A 19,069-nucleotide genomic window follows, 5' to 3' on the forward strand; every position below is an offset into this window, starting at 1 on the left:
CCACTTGGCGTATATAACTGTCACAAGGTGGTGAGCTGGATGAGTTCGACGTGAGGTTGGTGAGGAGGGGATTGTCAAAGGTTGAAATATTCTCGGTCCCAATATATAGTCTGGGCTCCCCCCCATACCCCTTTGATAGCGAACATGGAACATTTCAACCTTTGACAAAGCGAAGGGTAAAATAAAGGCCAAAGTAGACCGTCTGGCTAGATGGACGGATTTGCAGAGATGGGAGATGGGAAGAATACCGCAGCTTGAATCCTCGAACATGTATTGTATAACTAACCAAGAAAAAGAAAGGAGTTGGGATCCCCAGCATACGTTTTGAGACCAACTTGAAAGGAATTCATCCATTCAGCCATTGTTTCTTCAAGCCGTATCGTTATCGTGGCAAGGTAAGGTGGACGACCGCACTGGCTTTTAGGTGGCTACCTAATCTGATGATCGAACTTTATTCAGCTACCATAACACTGATCGTTCAACTGCCAGATCACCAAAACACCCGAGGAAGGCACCGCCCAAATGCCAAGAATACAAGACCATTGACCCGAAACACGACCTGGACCAGAACATCAACATCAACAGGAGGCCGTAGAAGCATGATCATACCTAAGGTATCCACCAACACAAACATAAACACAAACAACATCGCAAACCCGCCCAGCCCCTGAGAGAAGAAGCTCAACCAACAAACATCACCGCAAACCCACCGGCCCCACGAGAGCAGAATCTCAACCAACACAAACCCACCGACCCACGAGAGCAGAAGCTCAACCGAAGAAAACGTAACGGATCAGGGGCATCTCGCATGGATTGCGCCGTAGAGCTAGCTGGTCGACCAGATTCGCCAGGCACCAATCGATGACCTCTGCACCACTACCTAAATCGAGTAGCACGAACCCCGATATTGTGACAGAACCAGGACTTGCACGAACCCTGATACCGTGACAGAATCAGAACTAGCACAACCCCAATACCGGACAGAACCAGAACTTGAGCATACCCCAATACCGGACAGAACCAGATACATCCTGTAGGACAGACGACCACATGCAGACCCCGGTGACCTACAGCAACCAGTCGCGGAGGCCGAGCCGAGACGGGACCGGTGTTCTGGGAAAGTGCGAGGCCAAAAAAGAGAGAGACCCAGACCCAAATTGTGTGTCTGGTGCGAGGCGAGAGACCTAGAATCAAACTGCGTCTTGCCGCTCACAGTTCCTGCAACCCAAAGACATTGTTGTCGCCGACAGAAGACGGGCTTGCCGCGTCAAGTTCGGCCCTCTCGTTCTCATCTTTGGCACTTTGGCTCTCCCAGATCTCAATCTCGATCTCGCCATCGGCCTCCTTATTGGCGGCAGCTTCAGTGGCGACAGAAACATCCTCATATTGTCTGCCGGAGCCAAAGGGTGATGCCGAGCTGAGGATCGCGCCTATGGATGGGACGTCGAGAGCTTCGATGGCCTTGGCTGTCAGAGACAGCGATGCAGAGGTTGAGGCAGGGGCTGGGACCGAGAAGGCAAAGTCCTGACCAGCCTCTAGTTCGGGTTCGGGTTCGGGGACGAGTTCCTGCTCCTGCTCCTGTACTTGGTCGAGTTCTTTCTCCTGCTCCTGTACTTGCTCGGCATCGTCATGAACAAGCACCACACTTGTTGCGTCAAGGCCTTCGGCGTAGAATTTCGCCGGGTTCAGGTCTGCCAATGGTTGTCGCTCGTCATCGATCATGGCATCAACATCTTTCGATTTGCCTGAAGCAGCCTTTGCCACAGCAGCGGCCGCCATCGATCTTGTCACGGGTGCCGACGGCTCATTTGGATCAACGTTTTCTTTGCCCCTGTCGAGCAGCTCGCCGGGGGATTTCGTGGCCTTGCCCTCGTCGTCACTGATGTCCAGCCCCGTGGCACTCTGTGTCATGGTCCATTCGTTCATGCGGTACTCCTGCACCTCTTGGGTCTCTTCAAAAATGTCGAAGAACCATGACTTCGGCTTCAGGTCTTCCAGTGTCCGTGCGTGGGTCTGGGTCTGTGTCGGGTTCTGGGCCTGGGCTTTGCGGGCTTGTGACTGGAGTCGGGATTTCTTGGTCCCGTTCAATGCTGCAGATATCGACAAGGCGGGAGACTGGTTGCTCAGAGGGAAGGCAGGTGGGTTGAAGCGTTTTCGGGTCTGCAAAAGGCCTGATCGTTTCCGCGTTGGGGACCGTCCTGCGGCTGCCACTGGGGCTGACGCCGGTGCGCTTGGAGAAGGCTTGATGCACGTGTCGAGACGCGGTGTGGGAGTGTCGAGACGGCGTGGGGTCGAAGAGATAGTGGTCACGTTCAAGCCAAACTGACAAGCCTTGGAAGCAGAGACATCGTCATCAAAGCCCGATCGCTTGCGTTTGTTCAGAGAATTCAGCATGTTGGGGTCGATGTTCTCGCTGTCGGATCCTGCCTCCGGGGAGACAGCGCGTCGTTTGAGGCATGGAGCGGAATTGGGTGTGATTGCTACACCAAGAGCCATGTCAGGGGTGAACTGAAGAAGAGGATGGCTCCAACGCAAAGGGGTCCCTACCATTTTGCCGGTTCTTCAAGCTTTGCATGCTTCGGATCTTGGACTCATTGAGAAGGCCGAACGGATGGCGAGTGGGCGTGCTGACTGGAGCTAGAGCTGCCATTGTGATTGTCTATTGATTCGAACCGGGGAGTTGGTTGTGAGTAGTTTACAAACCGTGGAGTTGGCTTGAGTTGTTTACGGTCTTATGGAACAGTGTGGTCTGTGGGAATAAGCCTCCAAGCTATGCAACTCGATTGAAGGTTATTGTTCAAGTGAAGGCTGTTTGGCCAGGCAACAGATGTTGTTTTCGTGACGTTCACGAAGCAGTTGAGTGAATGAGGGCGGAGGAACTCTACCAGGAGACTCTGAGGGGAGAAAACCAGAAAACCTGCCAACGAGGTAGGCAGAGGCAGGATGTATATGGTAGGGGCGGACTTGTGGGCGCTATGACCAAGCGGGCGCAGCGATGGCACGATGGGACGTCGTTCTGGACGCGGAGTCTGTGCTGGACGCGAGATCCCTGGCTGAAGGATGACAGCTCCAATGGATTGACGTGAAGAGAAGGAGGGATGCAGGGTAGACACCGCGCTCGGGCAGGCTACTGCAGGTGATGAGTAGGTGTGAAGCAGAGTAACGGTGGTTGAGGCGGCGATTGGGTCGTGAAGATGGTGTGGTGTGGTTGTGGGCTGTGGGCAGTGAAGCGCAGATTGTCGAGGGAAACGGAAACATTCAGGGTGCGAGGGAAGAGAAGAGACCGACGTTCGACGTTGAATCAAGACGCGGGACCCGACGCGTCAATCTCCACCTGACGCGTCGGGAAATGAACTGGCACGTCGACGCGTAAAGTGCGGAATAGCAGTGACAGGGACAGGACCATCACCATCTGGACTATCACTCTGGTTCTGGTGCGTAGAACCGAATGCTCGATTGCATTTACTGTCTGCATATGTAATATGTCGAGTTGAGATGCACACACTTCTTTCTACTCTACTCTACACATGCACTCCGAGTAGGAAAGGTCAGCCTCGCCTGCCCGGGACGCGCCTTAGCCCTCCCCTCCCCACCTGCTGACCGACTTGGCGACCGGTCTTGTCTCACCGTGTCTACCGAAGAGTCCGTTGTCTCCAATCAACGCGGTATTCGCCGATCATGATGATGTCGTAGCAGGTCACTTTGCAGGTCACGACCATCCTCGGCCATTGTGCCGACCCTCTGACAATCGTAGCGGCAATGATGGCGATGCTATGAGACTGTACCGACCCCCTGACAATCATGGCGGCAATGATGGCGATGCAACGAGACTTGACTGTACGGAGTACAAATCTCTGACTCGATCTATGTCTGGGTGACGGTCGAGGCTAGCCGCCACGATCCCCATGGCATGGGTCAAGAAGCAGGCGCAGGCTTCAAACAGTAACGGACTCCGAGTAAGTTCAAGTGTTTGAGTACATGGCGTAGAGGGGACGTCGAAGCCGCGGGTTGGTTTGCAACATATCGAAGCCCGCAAGTTGGTTTGCAACAAGTCGAAGCCGCAACTTGGTTTGCAATACGTCAAAGCCCCAAGTTGGTTTGCAATACGTCTTCCACCACGGCGTCACTGGCCCCAGCCACGCTCGACATCTTACTTCATGCACGCCAGAAACTGCAGCCTCAAGTGACCGAGACAATTGGCCTCCGGATCCAGAGACAGAAGCGTTGAACACGCAATCAAGCTCTTCTCTACACTGGGCGTCGCCTGGGGGCCTGAGGGCCTGTTGCGCTGGCAAGTTCTATCTCTATCTCAGCCGTGGCTATGTCCATGTCTATCTCGTTTCCTTTTCCAGACTGGCTGGCCTGCTCATAGACTATAGTTTCGCCTTCAGATCGCCCACGTCAATCAGATTCTCATCCTTTGCAAACCGATAATAATAGTCCAGACTCTGCGGGTTCAACAGCGTCCCAGATGGCTTGATGACTTTCCCCGACACAATTTGTTTCACCGGTAGTTCGACCTTCTTAAGGTTGACCGTGGTCTGGAGGTCACTTCAATTAGCATACACGTCTCTATATCTGCGTCTCTGCAACGGTGGCGGCAGCTCGAACTTACCGGGATCTCTTTCGTCTCAAACACAAACTTTGGCACATGTCGGGGACTCGTCGCTTTCCGGATCGCCTCCTTGACTTCTCTCACTAGCTGTGGCGTGAACTGATGGCCGGGTTGCATCAGCAAGAAGAGCATCACTCGCTCGTCCGGATCCTGTGGCCGCCTTTGCCCGACACAGATACTGTCGCTGATGCGATCGGCAAACTTGGCCTCGATGATGCTGTAGATCTCGGCGGAACCAAATCGGACGCCACTTGGATTGAGCACGCCGTCCGCACGGCCCAGGAAGAAGACCTGTTTCGTGACAGGATGGATCAGAATGAAATCCCCGTGCGTCCAGACATTGTCGAAACGCGCGAAATAGCTGTCAAAGTATTTTTGCGGCCCATTGTCTCCGTAGAATTTGATGGGCATGGTCGGGAACGCTTTGTCGGCAACCAACTCACCCGGCACACCGTCCGGGACCTCGACGCCTTTGATGCCTACGCCGCCCTCGATTGTCTGGTCGTATACCTTGACCGAGACGCCGAGATTACGAGACTGACATCCGCCGACATAGACCGGGACAATGGGGTTGCCGCACCCGAAGCAGCCAGCCAGATCCGTACCGCCCGAGATGTTGTCCAAGTGCACGGAAGGCGGGAACCCCTCGTCGTAGAACCATTCGAACAATTGGTCGGACAGTACCATACCGGTGCTCGTCACCACTTTGAGATGGCTAAGGTCTGTCACGTTCTTTGGCACGACGCTGTTCGACTGCAGCGTTTGCAAATACCGCGGACTGATGCCGAGATGCGTCACCTTCTCTTGACCCAGCAGTTTGATGAAGTTGGTGATATTGGGCGTGAACGGACTGCCGTCGTAGATGAGCATCCGGCATCCTACCAGTAGCGCCTGCACGCTGCTCATGTACATGATCCAGCCCGTCGTCGTGTACTGGAGCTGGGTCGATTCTGGGCCCATGGATCGATGGAGGGCGGCTTCCTTGTGAGCGTTGAGGACCACGCCGCCGATGGCGTGGACGATACATTTCGGTTGGCCCGTGGTGCCGGATGAATATACGACGAGGAATGGGTCAGAGAAGCTCGTCGGCTCGAATTCAAGGTCAGAAGATCGGGCTGCACTGATGAAGTCGGACCAGGTCTGCGCGCGAGGCACCGACGAGATATCGGCCGGAGAGTGGGCGAAGCGGACCTGTGAAACGATGCCCTCGAACTCGTCCACTCCGCCCATGCCGGCAATCACGTCCTTCATCTTGGGTCGTAGGTCGATCTTCTTTCCGTTGTACACGGCCCAGTCGTCCATGAAGAGATACTTCGGTCTGATCTGGGTCAGTCGGTCCAAGATGCCTTTGACGCCCATGTCGGTCGAACTGGAACTGAAGAGAGCGCCCAGAGTGGCAGTGGCCAAGAACACGACCAAGGTGTCGACGCTGGTGCTGGCGACCACGGCGATGCGGTCTCCCTTCTGAACGCCCCGGGCTCTCATCGCCTGCGACAGCTGGCCCACCCTCTGGCGAAGCTCCTTCCAGGAGACGTGGTGGATCGGTTCCAGGAAGCTCCCCTCTCGCACTTCGGTGCAGGCGATCTTGCCGTCTGCCTTGGCGGCGTCGATGACGGCGTGGCCGTTCTTGTCTCCAGAAAAGAGGATGTTCTGGGCAAAGTTCAACTTGACGCCGGGAAACCAGGCCGGCACCGAATCCATGCGGGCAGATTCGTCCACTACCACGTCCGGGATCGTCCCACTGTACACAACGGGAAAGTATTGTATCACATGGCGCCAGAAGTCGGAGCGGTGGTTGCAGGAATAGTCATACAGCGCGTCGTAGTTCTGCATTGAGGACGTCAGCTGGCTGTTTACAGATCCGCTCGCCTTGCTATTTTCGAGATACAGCAGAGCAGACGTCCCTGAGATTGTTGCCTTTCCTTTGGTTCATGGAAAGCTTGGAGGCTGCTGCCCGGCTGTACATGTACTGTACAATGATCAATCTCGCAAGTGGCACATACCTCGAACCTCTGTCCGGTGGCATGCTCCAAACTCGTCTTGAACTTCCACATCTCAGTGCTCTTTGGGTCGGGATGCTCCCATAGCTTTCGTGGTATGGGGTGTTCCTCAGCCATAGTGTCGCCCCTGGTTGCTGGCCCGGTGCTTGGTTTTATGTCTTGTTGTTGAAGTTATTTATGGTCGCGCAGAAAGCAAAGACTGTAGCAATCCCAATTCCGTGGAGATCGTGGTCGAAAGAAAAGCCGAGGATCTGTGGAATACGAACAGGCCCTCTTAGGAAACCCTGATATAAAATACTGCTATAGATATGACAAGAAGGACAAGTCTAAGGTTGACTGTTGCATTAACAATGGAACTGGGATTGTCGTGATAGTGATGACTGTCAAAGCCTCGTAGTAGTAGTGCCTTCGGTCATATCCGTATATAGTCGGTAATATACGTTCGAGACTGCGGATCAAGGGTGCCTCGGTATCTCGTTGCTCGTCAATGGTCATTGCTGTCCCGCACTTCCGTCCGAAACCTCGCAACGGGGTGGGGGGAGTTTGGAACCAACCAAACGATAACATATCCGTACGTCTCTCGTCAAACCAAACATGAGTGTTCCCTGCTCGTCGCCGACCGGTCAAGTGTTCCATCTTAAGTGCTTCCAGGCTTTCCTCAGTGGTATACTCCGTAGTGCGATTTTGAATCTTTCCAGCAAGAATAAGCTGAGACAGAATATCTGAAGCGAACTGAGGAGATTCTTTCGGCAAGAATACTGGAAGCATAGAACTTTTCCGACCCTCTTTCCTTGTCGCTGGCTGATCTTGTTCGGAGATTCTTCTTTAATATACGACGGAAGCATTGTTCGCCATCAGGACTGCCATCCTCCTTCTTCTCAGAGTAGGGTTGACAAGGGGGGTACCTGACTACTGTATACAGAAAAATAGTGGAGACTTGTAGATGAAGCTGGGGAATGCTTTCCAAAATTTTGACACTTCTGAGTTCATCACCCTGGACCTGCGTCTCATCCCCAATCAATGTGGGGACCGACAACGTGCGTGTGGTAGATGGAGTCTAGGTCATATAGGGTGTGTTGTCGTTATAAAAGTCGCCCAGGGCCATTTCCTTGTCCACTTGCCTCCATCGCCAATGCTAGCAGCAACTGGCTATGCAACAACTAATATAAGCGGCAATAAAACCAACGGCAATCACACCGCTAAGAATGATGAGGAGGTCAAAGACGATTCCCGCATAGTCGTATGTGGCCGGTATAAGAATCCTGATTCTGCGTATGAATATTGCACTCTTGCGGCCGAGGGGCACGTCTGGCAAGACCACACAATGGAGAGGTGAAAGCTCAAGCGAATCCCGAGAAGCTGGCCAGTTACGAAAAGGGTCCTCTTGTAAGATACCAAGCAGCTTTTGAAACGCAAGCGATAGAGGAATCGGTCTGAAGAGAATGATGCGTGAACAGACCCTCCAAATGCCGCTAAAATAAAAGGTCACCACAAGAGAGGCGATTTGAAAGACTTATAACTCCCAGAGGATCCTGTAACCCGACACGATAATCTGTGGATACCAAGGGTCGTAAGATGCAATGGGACAAGCTGAACGTTGGTTTCCACACGTAAGACGTACAGCAGGTTGGTGGTGGAGCGTTCCGCAGTTGTAACTCTTCATCGTTCTTGACCACCTTAAGTAGCACATCCAAGATTTGAAAGCAAGGTCCCTCTTGTTCGTAAAAGGTTATGTACATTGCCGCTAGAGTCCAGACGACAAGTTCAGGTTTGTAAAGTTTCTGTTCGGAGAAAGTTTCTTGTCTTCGAATCGCAATCTTTATAGCACCGTGGTTGGAAGCGCTTTTGCTTTATTCCAGCGAAGCCGCAGCGATCACCTCTGGATCGACTGATGCATCTTTTCTCCTGCGTTCGACCGGGGTATCTCGCACCTCCACACCTGGTCCCATTGAATGAGAGCTTCGATGACGAGGCCACACCTGCAATGCGAGACATTAGTGCCAGATACACAGGAATCAAAAATCATCAAATGAACAAATGTGTTGGGGGTTGTTCGCTCTCACATTGGTTCCACTCCATCCAAGCCGGAAAGCGAACTCATGAGCCAGGAGCTCACCGAAGCCTAACATCATGCCGTTCACAAAAGGCAAAAGGAGATTAATGGCAGCTCCTCTTAAAATACCCCAGATTGTGGGAGGCTGGTATATTATGACAGGGTGAGTGCCATTGTTATCGGAAGATTGAGGCGGCGAAGAAGAAGGCGGAGATAACGAGGAGTATGGTTCAGAATCGGAAGGAATGGTCAACTGAGACCCAGAGAGATCGTGAGGTGATGAGGGAGATTGATCGGATCGTGAAGCCATGGCCGAGGTAGAGGACTATGTTGAACTGAATCTCCAGCTTCGGAAAGGTGTTGGGGGGCGGTCAGGGAAATGGCACAAGCCCATGCATTTTAGGGAAATACAATACCACTAAAGAAAGTGTCAAGAAAAGGTAGAAATCCCTGAAGTGAGCAGCGTGAAGTTCTAGGATGTGAGAGACTTCAATCGACGGTCTTGTTGTAGCAGTGATGAGCGAGCGGGACAATTCACCATGTTTAGCCTGCAACTGGCAATTGTGATTTCTTTGGGCTCCAGGCACAATTCCGGCCCGCCACCAATCACAGAAAGATTACATAAGAATAACAGGCTCCTCAGGCCTCTCTGGAGTGACGTACCGCGACTAGTAACACATCCCTAGAACCTAGAAGCAGCCAGACCTTCAGCTCAGCCGCCAAATCACTACTGGACACTCTCTTCGTTGTTCACGACATTTCGCCCTGTTGATCTCGGTGCTGTCGCATCTCTTATGAACTCGGTCCCGTTGGAAGATTTACTGAGACGAGTCTCACTGATTTATACCTTCCCTGAACGTTGAAGATTTCTTCCTCCCTCCAATCCCTTTCTCCGCCCCATCACCAACACCTTTCATCATGGCCGATGCTCCAGACCAGGATACGCTAATTGCACAATTTTCCACGATTGTTGGAACATCTCCTGGACAGGTCTGGATGCCGCCATCACCCTCGTCCTGTCGGAGCTAACCATTTCAGTAGGCTCGCCAATTCCTCGCTGCAAACGACTGGAATCTCGAAACTGCCCTCGCAACCTATTATGCCGCCCAAGATGACCATGTCGAAGATCCAGATGATGACTCGGACTATATCGACGACGATGAACCAGCCACATCCAACCAGTCTCACCCACAGTACGGTAGTGGTCGAAGATTAGGGGAAGGCCCATCAGATCCCCAACCAATCCCTGTTGCTCCTATTTCAGCGTCCTCGTCCTCACAGCCGAAAAAAGAATCATCTGCACAGAAGAAGAAGTTTGCTACATTGGGTGACTTTGGGTCAAGCGGTGCAAATGGGGGTGACTCTGATGACGATGAAAAGCACGACCTTTTCGCCGGAGGGGAAAAGTCTGGTCTTGCGGTGCAGAATCCGGATGATTTGAAGAAGAGGATTTTAGAAAAGGCTCAAAAAACTGGCCCGCCGCCGAAAGACACGCCAGCCAAGAAGTCTTACTTCACTGGCTCTGCGCGCACATTGGGGGGTGATGACGCGCCCTCGCGAGAGATTCCTGCACCCCCTCAGCCTAGAGGCAGAGCGGAGCGTGTCGAGCGTACTTTGCACTTCTGGCAAGATGGGTTCAGCGTTGATGACGGAGATCTGTATAGGATTGATGATCCCCGAAACGCCGAGATTCTCAATCTGATCCGACAGGGACGGGCGCCATTGAACATTATGAATGTCCAGCCGGGACAAGAAGTGGACGTCGAAATCAAACAACATGACGAGAAGTATGTCAAGCCGAAGAGGAAGTCCCGACCGTTTGATGGATCAGGCCATCGGTTGGGCAGTCCGACTCCTGGAGTGCAATCCATGCCTGGCACCTTCGCCAAAGAACCCGCCACACCAGCTGCGCCGGCCTCTCCTACAGTTGACATCGACGAAACGAAGCCCACAGTGACGTTAAGAATCAGCTTAGGATCAGGCACGCGACTAACGTCTCGATTCAACACGACTCAGACCATTGGGGACGTTTACGACTTTGTGCGACGGGCCGAGCCAACTGGCAGGGACTTTGTGCTGCAGACTACATTCCCCAGCACTGAGCTGACAGACAAGACAAAGATTCTTGGGGACATGGCAGAGTTCAAGAGAGGAGGTTCTGTGGTTCAAAAATACATCTGAAGCCCGGTGAAAGGCATTGATTGCACTCGATGGCGTACCCACATGGCGGAGGGTTCTGTGGTGTCGAGTTACATTTCTCTTGGGGCAGAGATCAAAGTCTATTGATACAGCAGCAGGACTTGATTAGACTTGAACTAAAAAGTACTCCGGAATCAGAAGAGTAGAACTAGATTCTGTACGATTGCTTGAATTCCTCAGCGCAACATTGCTGGTGATCGGCGTGTTGCTCGTGCCAGCGAGAGAGACACTCGGCGCACCTTCCCCATCAGAACGCGGCGATATATTTTCCTACCCGGATTCAAGCTTCACCTTCAACGCTCGCAGGGCACTCCGGAATACCGCGCTCTGTGTCGTGCCCCAAATGTCGTTATCCCAAGGACTGAGGTGGTCCGGTCGAGGCATAGGCAATGGTGGCCAGAAATTGGGTTTGGCTGCGCGAGATGTGCGACACGTAGGTTGTTTCAATTGTGCTCAATGAGCCCGACACTAATCGATCAGTTCACTTTCCAAGCTTCCCGAGTCGCACGTCCTACTGCCAGACAGACGCAAAGGCCGGCCGTCACAGGTCTAAGGACCTTGCAGCAGTCCCGCTCACTATCATTATTCGGTTGGGGAGGCAAGGGCAATACTGAAGGTTCCACGGCGACACCCCCGTCTACGACCGAGGCTACGAGTTCGTCGCAGACTGTCGTCGAGTCTGCCCGGAGTGTGAAAGCGTCCCATGCGACTTCAGATGCACCCGATCTCACCTTTTCTCATCCTCATCCAGTCAGCGACGCCGAGCCAGAAGCTCTGAGAAACTTGGAAAATTCAATCCTCAAGCCCCATGGCACTGCACCACCTACAAGCGAGATATCTGAGACTCCTGATCTGGCTTCGATTCCGGAAGGGCTTGGATACCTGAAAGATGCGTGTGGTTTGGACTTCGGATGGGGCCCCACGGCCATGATGGAGGTCTTACTGGAGCACCTTCACATCACCGCTGGGTTATCTTGGTCCGCATCAATTATAGGGCTTGCTCTCCTGGTCCGTCTGGTCTGCGTTCCAACCATAATTTCTGGGAGTGATCAGTCTGCGAAGTTGAGAGAAGTGCAAGGGGTGGTCGCGCCACTGCGTGCCGAACTCCAAGAGGCTCTCCGGTCAAACAATCGGCAGGTGGCGATGGAGAAACAAGTCGCCTTGAGGGCCATCAACCAGGACTACGGTATCTCCCTCCCTAAAGCATTTGCTGGAGTCCTTTTACAGATCCCCTTGGGATTTGGAGCCTTCCGTCTTCTGCGCAATGCTGGAACCCTCCCTGTCCCCGGGCTCGAAGCTGAGCAGTTTCTCTGGCTGACGAGCCTCTCAATGGGTGATCCAACCTACTTATTGCCTGGTATGATCGGAGTCATGACCTACTTCAACTTCAAAGTCAGTATGAGGGCATCTACCGCGGGGAATGTGGCACGGATCGCTCTGCCAGTGGTACCGGTTGTCTCATTTGTTTGTCTTGCGTTTCAGCCGGCTGCGGTGCAGATCTACTTCCTGGTCAATGGCATTTTTACTCAGATCCAGTCGTTGTTGTTGTTCAACCCGAGGGTCAGACAATGGATGAATCTGACCGCGCTCCCGGAGCCGGGCAACCCTGCCTCGCCCACGAGCTTTTCTAAGATGAATGTTGTGAATGTTGAAGATAGACCTTTGACAGTTGCAACGCCTCCTCCGGCGAGGCCAACGACGGACCGCAGTATCATCGACAAGGGTGTTGATCTTGTCAAAGAAAGGGGACAAGAGGCATGGAAGAGCACGGTTGGCAACATGTCTGAGGCATGGCAGAAGGAAAGGTTGAAGAAGATTGAACAGGAAAAACGGGCGAAACGCGCGGCCACGGTGGCCAAGTACGAGGCTCAACGAAGACAAGACCTGGAAGAGCAGAGATTCCATCGGAATGCCGGGGCCGTTGGACCCATGCGCATTAACAGAAAGTCGGAGGCGCCATTGGCTTCCAGACGACAAGAGGAGAATTGAACTTTAGTCTGATCGGATTTGACCACCATACACATCCCTCTCCGGCGATGCCATGTCAACTGAAGGACACGATACAGTTTGATGGCTGTATTGAAGCAGTTGCAGCCAATGCAACGTATCCGAGCCGGGTTGCGGCAGCACCATCAATGAGAAGTTGGAGAGACTTTGAGCTTCTGGGCCTGTCAGCCACCAAGCGCGAACTGCATGCCACAACATCTGAAGTCACCTAACCGAGAGGCTGGTTTGAAACTCGAAACATGATGGAGAAATATTGCCGTCTGTATCATGCTGTGATGGGTGACTGCTGCGGTCTTGTATGGGCGGGAACGTGGACGTGGACGTGGACGTGGACGTGGACGTGGATGTGGATGTGGATGCGGTCGTGGTCGTGGATGGTGCTGACTGGCCATCGACAGATGACAGATGACAGTAGATGGCCCTGGCCTAGACGATCTCGTGCGAGAAGATTCTTTCTTCTTTTGCAGACTCTTCAAGAGCCAAGGGTAGTGGACTGGAGGTGGAATCCCCGCTCCTCCTGTCTGAGCCATGTATTATATGCTACACTATTCTAGGATTCAAGATCCAGATTGAATGTACAAGGTCATATCGAGTTTCTTGACGGTTAGGGTGACTAGTGATTGAGCTCTATTATGTATCATGTAGGGCCAGCCAACCTCAAACTACCTAAAGCTTACGAGTATACTGTACTGTAAGTTAGCTTCGGCTTGTAAACAGTTCTATAAGTAACGCTTTCTCAGCATGCCATCACCTTCGCACTACGTTAATTATATAAGTGAGTATATAGGTGTGAGTATATATATATGTATATATATATGTGTGTGTGTATGTGTGTGTGTGTGTGTATATATGTGTGTGTATATATGTGTGTGTGTGTGTGTGTGTGTATAGCTATGTCTCTATCTCTATCTTTTTCTAAGTCTATATCTATGTATATACAATGTGCTGACAGCCAGAGCAGAGGACCAGAGTAGAGGACTAGAGGGAACTCGATTCCTTTAATTTTCATCTATTTCTTCCTCCTTCGCTGGCCGTTTGCTTCGTCCACATAAATCTAATAGTTGTAATTAGGTACAGGTACAGGTACAGTGATAGAACGCTGCATATCATTCCCTCCCTCCCTCCTCCGTCCGTCACTCCCTCGCTCGCCTGAAAGCAGCGTCTCCTTCGCCAATCTATGCTATGTATAGTATAGTCTTATGACAACCCAGTGACTCGACCGAACGGAACGCCTGTCGCTTGACAATGCTATCTGCTGCCTGCAGAAGGAAGGAACAAAACCTCAGTCTCGGTCTCATCCTCGTTCTCGTCCTCGGTCTCATCCTCATCCTCAACCTCAGTCTCAGTCGCAGTCTCGTCTCGTGCTCGTTCTCGTCTCGCGGAAACTATAGGATACAGTGGTGCCGACGTCAAATCCGATCGGTCGAATCGGTCGAATCAGGTTAGATTGGGTTGTTTCGTCCGGTTCAGAGTGTAGCTTTCGCCCACTTCTTTCCTAGGTGTGGGTTGAATGTTGCATGTTTGCGTATCGTATCCAGAGACCTCGTGCGGATCGATGGTACGCCTGACCCGGTTCGGCTGGGGATAGTTCAAGTTCAATCGAGAGGACGGACCGCGGTCGCTCTCCGACATTTACCATGCGGTGTAACCGCCATCGATGACGAGCTGGGGCCAATGGGTGAGAATGTCTTCAGACAGTACGGGACAGTAGGCTGTAAAGCAGCAAGTAGGAAGCCACAAAAAGCGAGCAGCAAGAAGCAAGAAGCGAGCTTACCTGTGACCCAGTCATGAAAGAGCTCGCGTCACTCAGAGCAAATAGAGCGGCTCCTCGATATTCGTGCGGGTGGGATAGACGGCCGAGCTGGAAATGGAAATGTTCGTCAGTCATCTCTCGCAGATTCAGATTGCCTATGAATGACATTGATGATAGATGTAGAATGCTAAAGTAAAGGAAACAGGGAAAACGGAAATGGAAAAGGAAAGAAAGAGGCAGAACCAGAGCAGAGCCAGAGCCAGAGCCAGAGCCAGAGCCAGAATCGGACTTACCATATTCCCCTGCTCCCATGCTGCTTTCAGTTTCGGGTCGTCTTCGAAATTCTTCAACACCATAGGCGTGATGATGTTGCCTGGAGGGAAAGCGAGAGAGAGTTAGCGACTAGAACAAGGACTAGGATAAGGACCAAACCCAAGCCCAAACCCAGTCAAGGTCGACGACGCCAGATCATTAATGCCGTAGTCATCGTGGCAGTGGTAGCAGGACCGGGAGCATCGTGGCAGTGGAAGCAGGACCGAACATGACATACCAGGACACAATGCATTAACTCGAATGGGTTTACCATTGACGATCTTCGCCCATTCCATGGCCAGGCTTCGGGACAACTGACACACAGCGGCCTTTGACGAATTGTACACGGACGAAGTCAGGCGGCGATTGGCGACCAGGCCGCTCATGCTGGCGACCAGCAAGATGGAGCCGGCGCAGTCGTACTTGATCATCTGGCGGGCGCAACTGACGGCGGTGCAGTAGACGCCCTTGTAGTTGATGTCCAGCATCTCCATGATCTTGTCGGCCGGATAGTCGAGCGCGGGCGTGACGTTCTGCACCGCGGCGGCGGTGACGCAGCCGTCCATGCGGCCATGTCGTTGGGCAATGCGGGCCACCACGCGGTCCACGTCGTCGGCCTGCCGCACGTCGATTCGGTCGTAGAGCAGTTCGCCGCCGTATTTGGGTCCCAGCCGGGTTTGAACGTCACGGAACTCGTCGTCAGGCTCCGGGAGCCGGTCCAGACAGTACACTAGACTCACGGGTGTTAATGCTAATTAGATCACGTCACGGGTGGTTTAGATGAGACTGTGTTACGGCAGGTGGCAGGTGGGAGGTATCAGGTATCATGTGAAAGATATCAGGTCTCAGGTGAAAGGTGTGTGGGACAAGTACTATAAGCCGCCACAGACGACAAGTGATAGGGGTCCAAGTAACAATCCAACATACCTTTGGCGCCAGCCTCGACCAGTGCCTCGGCCAAAGTCAAGCCAAGTCCACGGCCGCCACCGGTGACGACAAAGACCTTGTCTTGCAGGTCGAACTCGCTGAGCCGCAGCGGCGCCCGTTGAGGATCAGGCAGCTTTTCTTGGATGGTCGGCGCGTCCGCCGTGCCGTCCCGATCTCTGGACATGTGTCGGGTCTGGTGGTGGACGGCCGGCGGCACTGGCGAGAACGGAGAAGATGGTCGGGATATCGAGCGAAGCGCCGGAAGACATCTCCATCCCCGGAACACGGTCCCCTGTAGGGAAGTCCGGACAAGGTTCAACGGCATGGTTGATTCGGGAAGTGAGATGCCTCGGGACTGCTGCGATTCGACGGCACCACGACAAGGCAGATGCAGACGCGGGAAGTCAACAGGGCCAGATGCTGCTAGCGGCGTATTACCAATCAACGTGAGACCAGGGTTGCGAGGTTGGTGTATGTGTATGTGTCTGTGTCTGCGTATCTGTATCCGTATCCTGTGCCGCGTGTAGGGATCTGTCTAGGTGTATAAGGGTTAGGGCTATGCAGCTCGAAGATGACTTGGTTCTGTACAGTATGTGGCCAACGATCGTCAGGAGGAGAATGCCAGGTTGGTACGAGTAGAGAACAGATTGCAGCGGTTGAGGCTGGATGTTGGGATTGGGATCAGTTTCCTTTTCCTTGTTGCAACGATTGAATATAGTCAGTATACTTTAGCTCAGGTGCTGTAGAGGGCAGAGAGTAGGTATGATGTAGTAGGCCATGATACTCGTACTGTATGATGCTATAGCCGTAGCTGTTGGATATTAAGTGGCTACCACTCGCCTGCCATGGCCATGTCGTGTCTCGCCTGTCGGCCTTGCCTGCCTTGGCCTGCGACACTGCACGACCAGGATGACGTGGTGGTCGACGCCAGCATCAGATCAGGGCGGATCTACGGTGTTGATCATTCAACAGTCAATCAGCCTGTTGCAAGTTAATGCCGGAGATGGCAGGAATTAATATTAGTACGGATGTGATGAGGGTCGGATCTGGCTGGGTGGATGGATGGAGGGGCAGCAGGTAGCGAAGGGGGGCTCCTAAGGCCTAGGGGTGGCACGGAGGCATCTCGACCACGCCACAGATCGGCCCTGAAGATGTCACTGTGGCTGAGGCTTGTTATAGGTTATAGGCACTCTGGATGTCCGACTGTACTTCCGTAGGTGCCTGGCAGCCTGCAGGTCATAGGCGTGGTACCTAAGAGGAGGTGGTACGTGGGCAGTGGGCAGGGGGACTGGGCTCCCAAGGCTCCTAAGGCTTAGGCTCAGTACTAAGTGGCCCCCCGACGTCACAGTCCAGCTCCGGCTCCATCCCGATTTGTTTGCATTTGCCGTCGCTCCGTCGCGCCTATCGGAGGATTTGTGGCTGCCACGCTCCTCCTCTCTCCTCACTGGCACTGCACTGCACACTGCGCACTGCAGCATTGATTGCCTGCAGTGGCACAACCCCTGGAATCCCCCATCCCCCATCTGAGGGACGCCGACTGCCACTCAAGCCGACCCGGATCCGCGGGTCAACTGCTTGGTGACACGGATACAATACCCGGCTCCCAACGCGGTCAGAATGTGCCACCAGCCGTGCAGCTCCAGGGCAAACGCCCAAGGCAGGCCAATACTGTTCCTGGCATCTCGCAGCCAGCCACAGGCAGCTCCGTCGATCAGCCAGACCACGAAGCCGGCCAGGAAACATAGGCCGCCCACGCGAAACCGCCCGAGCCAGTACTGCTTCTCCGGGCCTTGGAAGCGACGGTGGATGAGAAAGAGCACGCGCGGCCAGATGGCCGTCACCAGCAGAATGAAGGTCGTGTTGTGAAGCCACAGCTGGTACATCTTGTAGTGCGCCGCGCTGATGACGCTCAGTACCACGGTCAAGGTCGATCCAAACAGCAGCCGGGCCGTGGGCGACTGGTCGATCGTGTACAGTTCATAGATGATGGCCGCGCACACCCAGAACATCGAGAGGTCGTCACAGATCTGCGTGCTATATTTCAGCGTCAAGTGGTACGCGAACGAGGTCACGCCCACGAAGAAGAGCGCGACGTTGGGAAACGCCGTGCTCGACCACAGCCGTTCCCCTGGCGAAAGCGTCTTGAATGCCCAGTACACTGTAGGGAGTTGCGATATTGCTCGTCAGCTTACATGTCTTGAAGGAGGGAAACAAGTTTGCGAGTCTCCATGGCTGGAAGCCGGGAGCGAATGGCGAATGGCGAATGACAAGGAAGGGTCTTTACCGTATGCTAGGTTGGTGAAGCTGTTGACCACCTCGGCGACCCAGTAGGTGACGCCGTAGTCTTCTTCACAGAAACTAAGGAGAAAAATCGCCCCCACGGTTAGCACATTTGGACTTGCAGCCTTGGGCTTCATGGAAGGGAGGAATTCTTGATCATCATCATAGACGATGAACGAGTTGAGTGTGTTACTGACTTGGCCACCGACGTCGGCGGTCCCCAGTAGCCGTGAGATGCATGAGGATCGCCCGCGAAATTACGCTCTATGTGAACCATGGTGGGCCTCTATCGCAGAAGATGTCAATGTCAATGTCGTCGTAGAGGTAGAGAATCGTTGTGTCCTCCAAAAAGAAGCCCTGCGTATTCGGTAGTTGCACGTGAATGAATGGAATGGATGTGAATGGACGTTGCGATGTGTTCTTGGTGCCTCGAAAGAGAAGATCTTGAAGATCCGGTAAAACCCGACGACAGCTCGAAAGGGTCGGCCGGGGAGAGAGAGCTAGACAGATGTTTAGGGTCAGGGTTGGCAGGTCGTTGTCGGTATGCTATAATTAGTACTAGCAACGAGGAAAGGAATGTCCGCAGCCCGATAGAGAGGAGAGCGAGAGAGGGAGCGAGGGAGGTAGGTAGGTGGTACCCGGCACTTGAGGTTCAATGGTTGTTACTGGACTGTAAATAATGCTGCCTGCCTGCGGTGTCTGCGGAGTACTGTATGCACTGTATGCAATACTAATGCAGACGCGTACTCCATAATGACACGTAAGTGACACGTATCTCGTATCAATGCCAGCATGGGTAATCCCTCACTACAACCCTCACTGCAACCCTTACCTTTCCATTGTCCGTGCCATCAGGTCATTCCAGCATCAGCATAACCCTCAACCCACATACCTTGGACTCGGCGGGCGGAAACGGCGACAGG

General features: G+C 53.3%; 7 protein-coding genes across 7 annotated transcripts; 2 read left to right on the top strand and 5 right to left on the bottom strand.

Annotated features, from left to right (window-relative positions):
* Window positions 1-1,209: 1,209 nt before the first annotated feature.
* A1O3_00251 (uncharacterized protein) lies at window positions 1,210-2,650 on the bottom strand (the record flags this gene model as incomplete). Its single annotated transcript, XM_007730401.1, has 2 exons — window positions 1,210-2,480; window positions 2,548-2,650. The coding sequence occupies 2 exons, from the start codon at window positions 2,648-2,650 to the stop codon at window positions 1,210-1,212; spliced, it is 1,374 nt and encodes a 457-aa protein (XP_007728591.1).
* Window positions 2,651-4,373: 1,723 nt separating this feature from the next.
* A1O3_00252 (acetoacetate-CoA ligase) lies at window positions 4,374-6,448 on the bottom strand (the record flags this gene model as incomplete). The annotated part of the gene is made up of 2 exons (XM_007730402.1): window positions 4,374-4,541; window positions 4,616-6,448. 2 exons carry the CDS (start codon window positions 6,446-6,448, stop codon window positions 4,374-4,376), a joined length of 2,001 nt encoding a protein of 666 aa, XP_007728592.1.
* A 2,017-nt stretch (window positions 6,449-8,465) lies between these two features.
* A1O3_00253 (uncharacterized protein) lies at window positions 8,466-8,978 on the bottom strand (the record flags this gene model as incomplete). Its single annotated transcript, XM_007730403.1, has 2 exons — window positions 8,466-8,594; window positions 8,679-8,978. The coding sequence occupies 2 exons, from the start codon at window positions 8,976-8,978 to the stop codon at window positions 8,466-8,468; spliced, it is 429 nt and encodes a 142-aa protein (XP_007728593.1).
* Window positions 8,979-9,586: 608 nt separating this feature from the next.
* On the top strand, window positions 9,587-10,849 carry A1O3_00254 (uncharacterized protein; the record flags this gene model as incomplete). Its single annotated transcript, XM_007730404.1, has 2 exons — window positions 9,587-9,658; window positions 9,710-10,849. The coding sequence occupies 2 exons, from the start codon at window positions 9,587-9,589 to the stop codon at window positions 10,847-10,849; spliced, it is 1,212 nt and encodes a 403-aa protein (XP_007728594.1).
* Window positions 10,850-11,323: 474 nt separating this feature from the next.
* Window positions 11,324-12,856, top strand: A1O3_00255 (uncharacterized protein; the record flags this gene model as incomplete). Its single annotated transcript, XM_007730405.1, has 1 exon — window positions 11,324-12,856. The coding sequence occupies one exon, from the start codon at window positions 11,324-11,326 to the stop codon at window positions 12,854-12,856; it is 1,533 nt and encodes a 510-aa protein (XP_007728595.1).
* A 1,650-nt stretch (window positions 12,857-14,506) lies between these two features.
* On the bottom strand, window positions 14,507-16,050 carry A1O3_00256 (uncharacterized protein; the record flags this gene model as incomplete). The annotated part of the gene is made up of 5 exons (XM_007730406.1): window positions 14,507-14,539; window positions 14,649-14,735; window positions 14,921-15,000; window positions 15,178-15,669; window positions 15,867-16,050. 5 exons carry the CDS (start codon window positions 16,048-16,050, stop codon window positions 14,507-14,509), a joined length of 876 nt encoding a protein of 291 aa, XP_007728596.1.
* A 1,360-nt stretch (window positions 16,051-17,410) lies between these two features.
* A1O3_00257 (uncharacterized protein) lies at window positions 17,411-18,423 on the bottom strand (the record flags this gene model as incomplete). Its single annotated transcript, XM_007730407.1, has 3 exons — window positions 17,411-18,024; window positions 18,151-18,224; window positions 18,344-18,423. The coding sequence occupies 3 exons, from the start codon at window positions 18,421-18,423 to the stop codon at window positions 17,411-17,413; spliced, it is 768 nt and encodes a 255-aa protein (XP_007728597.1).
* Window positions 18,424-19,069: the final 646 nt, after the last annotated feature.

This window comes from Capronia epimyces, assembly GCF_000585565.1.
Source record: "Capronia epimyces CBS 606.96 chromosome Unknown aczIQ-supercont1.1, whole genome shotgun sequence".
Lineage (NCBI taxonomy): Eukaryota > Fungi > Ascomycota > Eurotiomycetes > Chaetothyriales > Herpotrichiellaceae > Capronia > Capronia epimyces.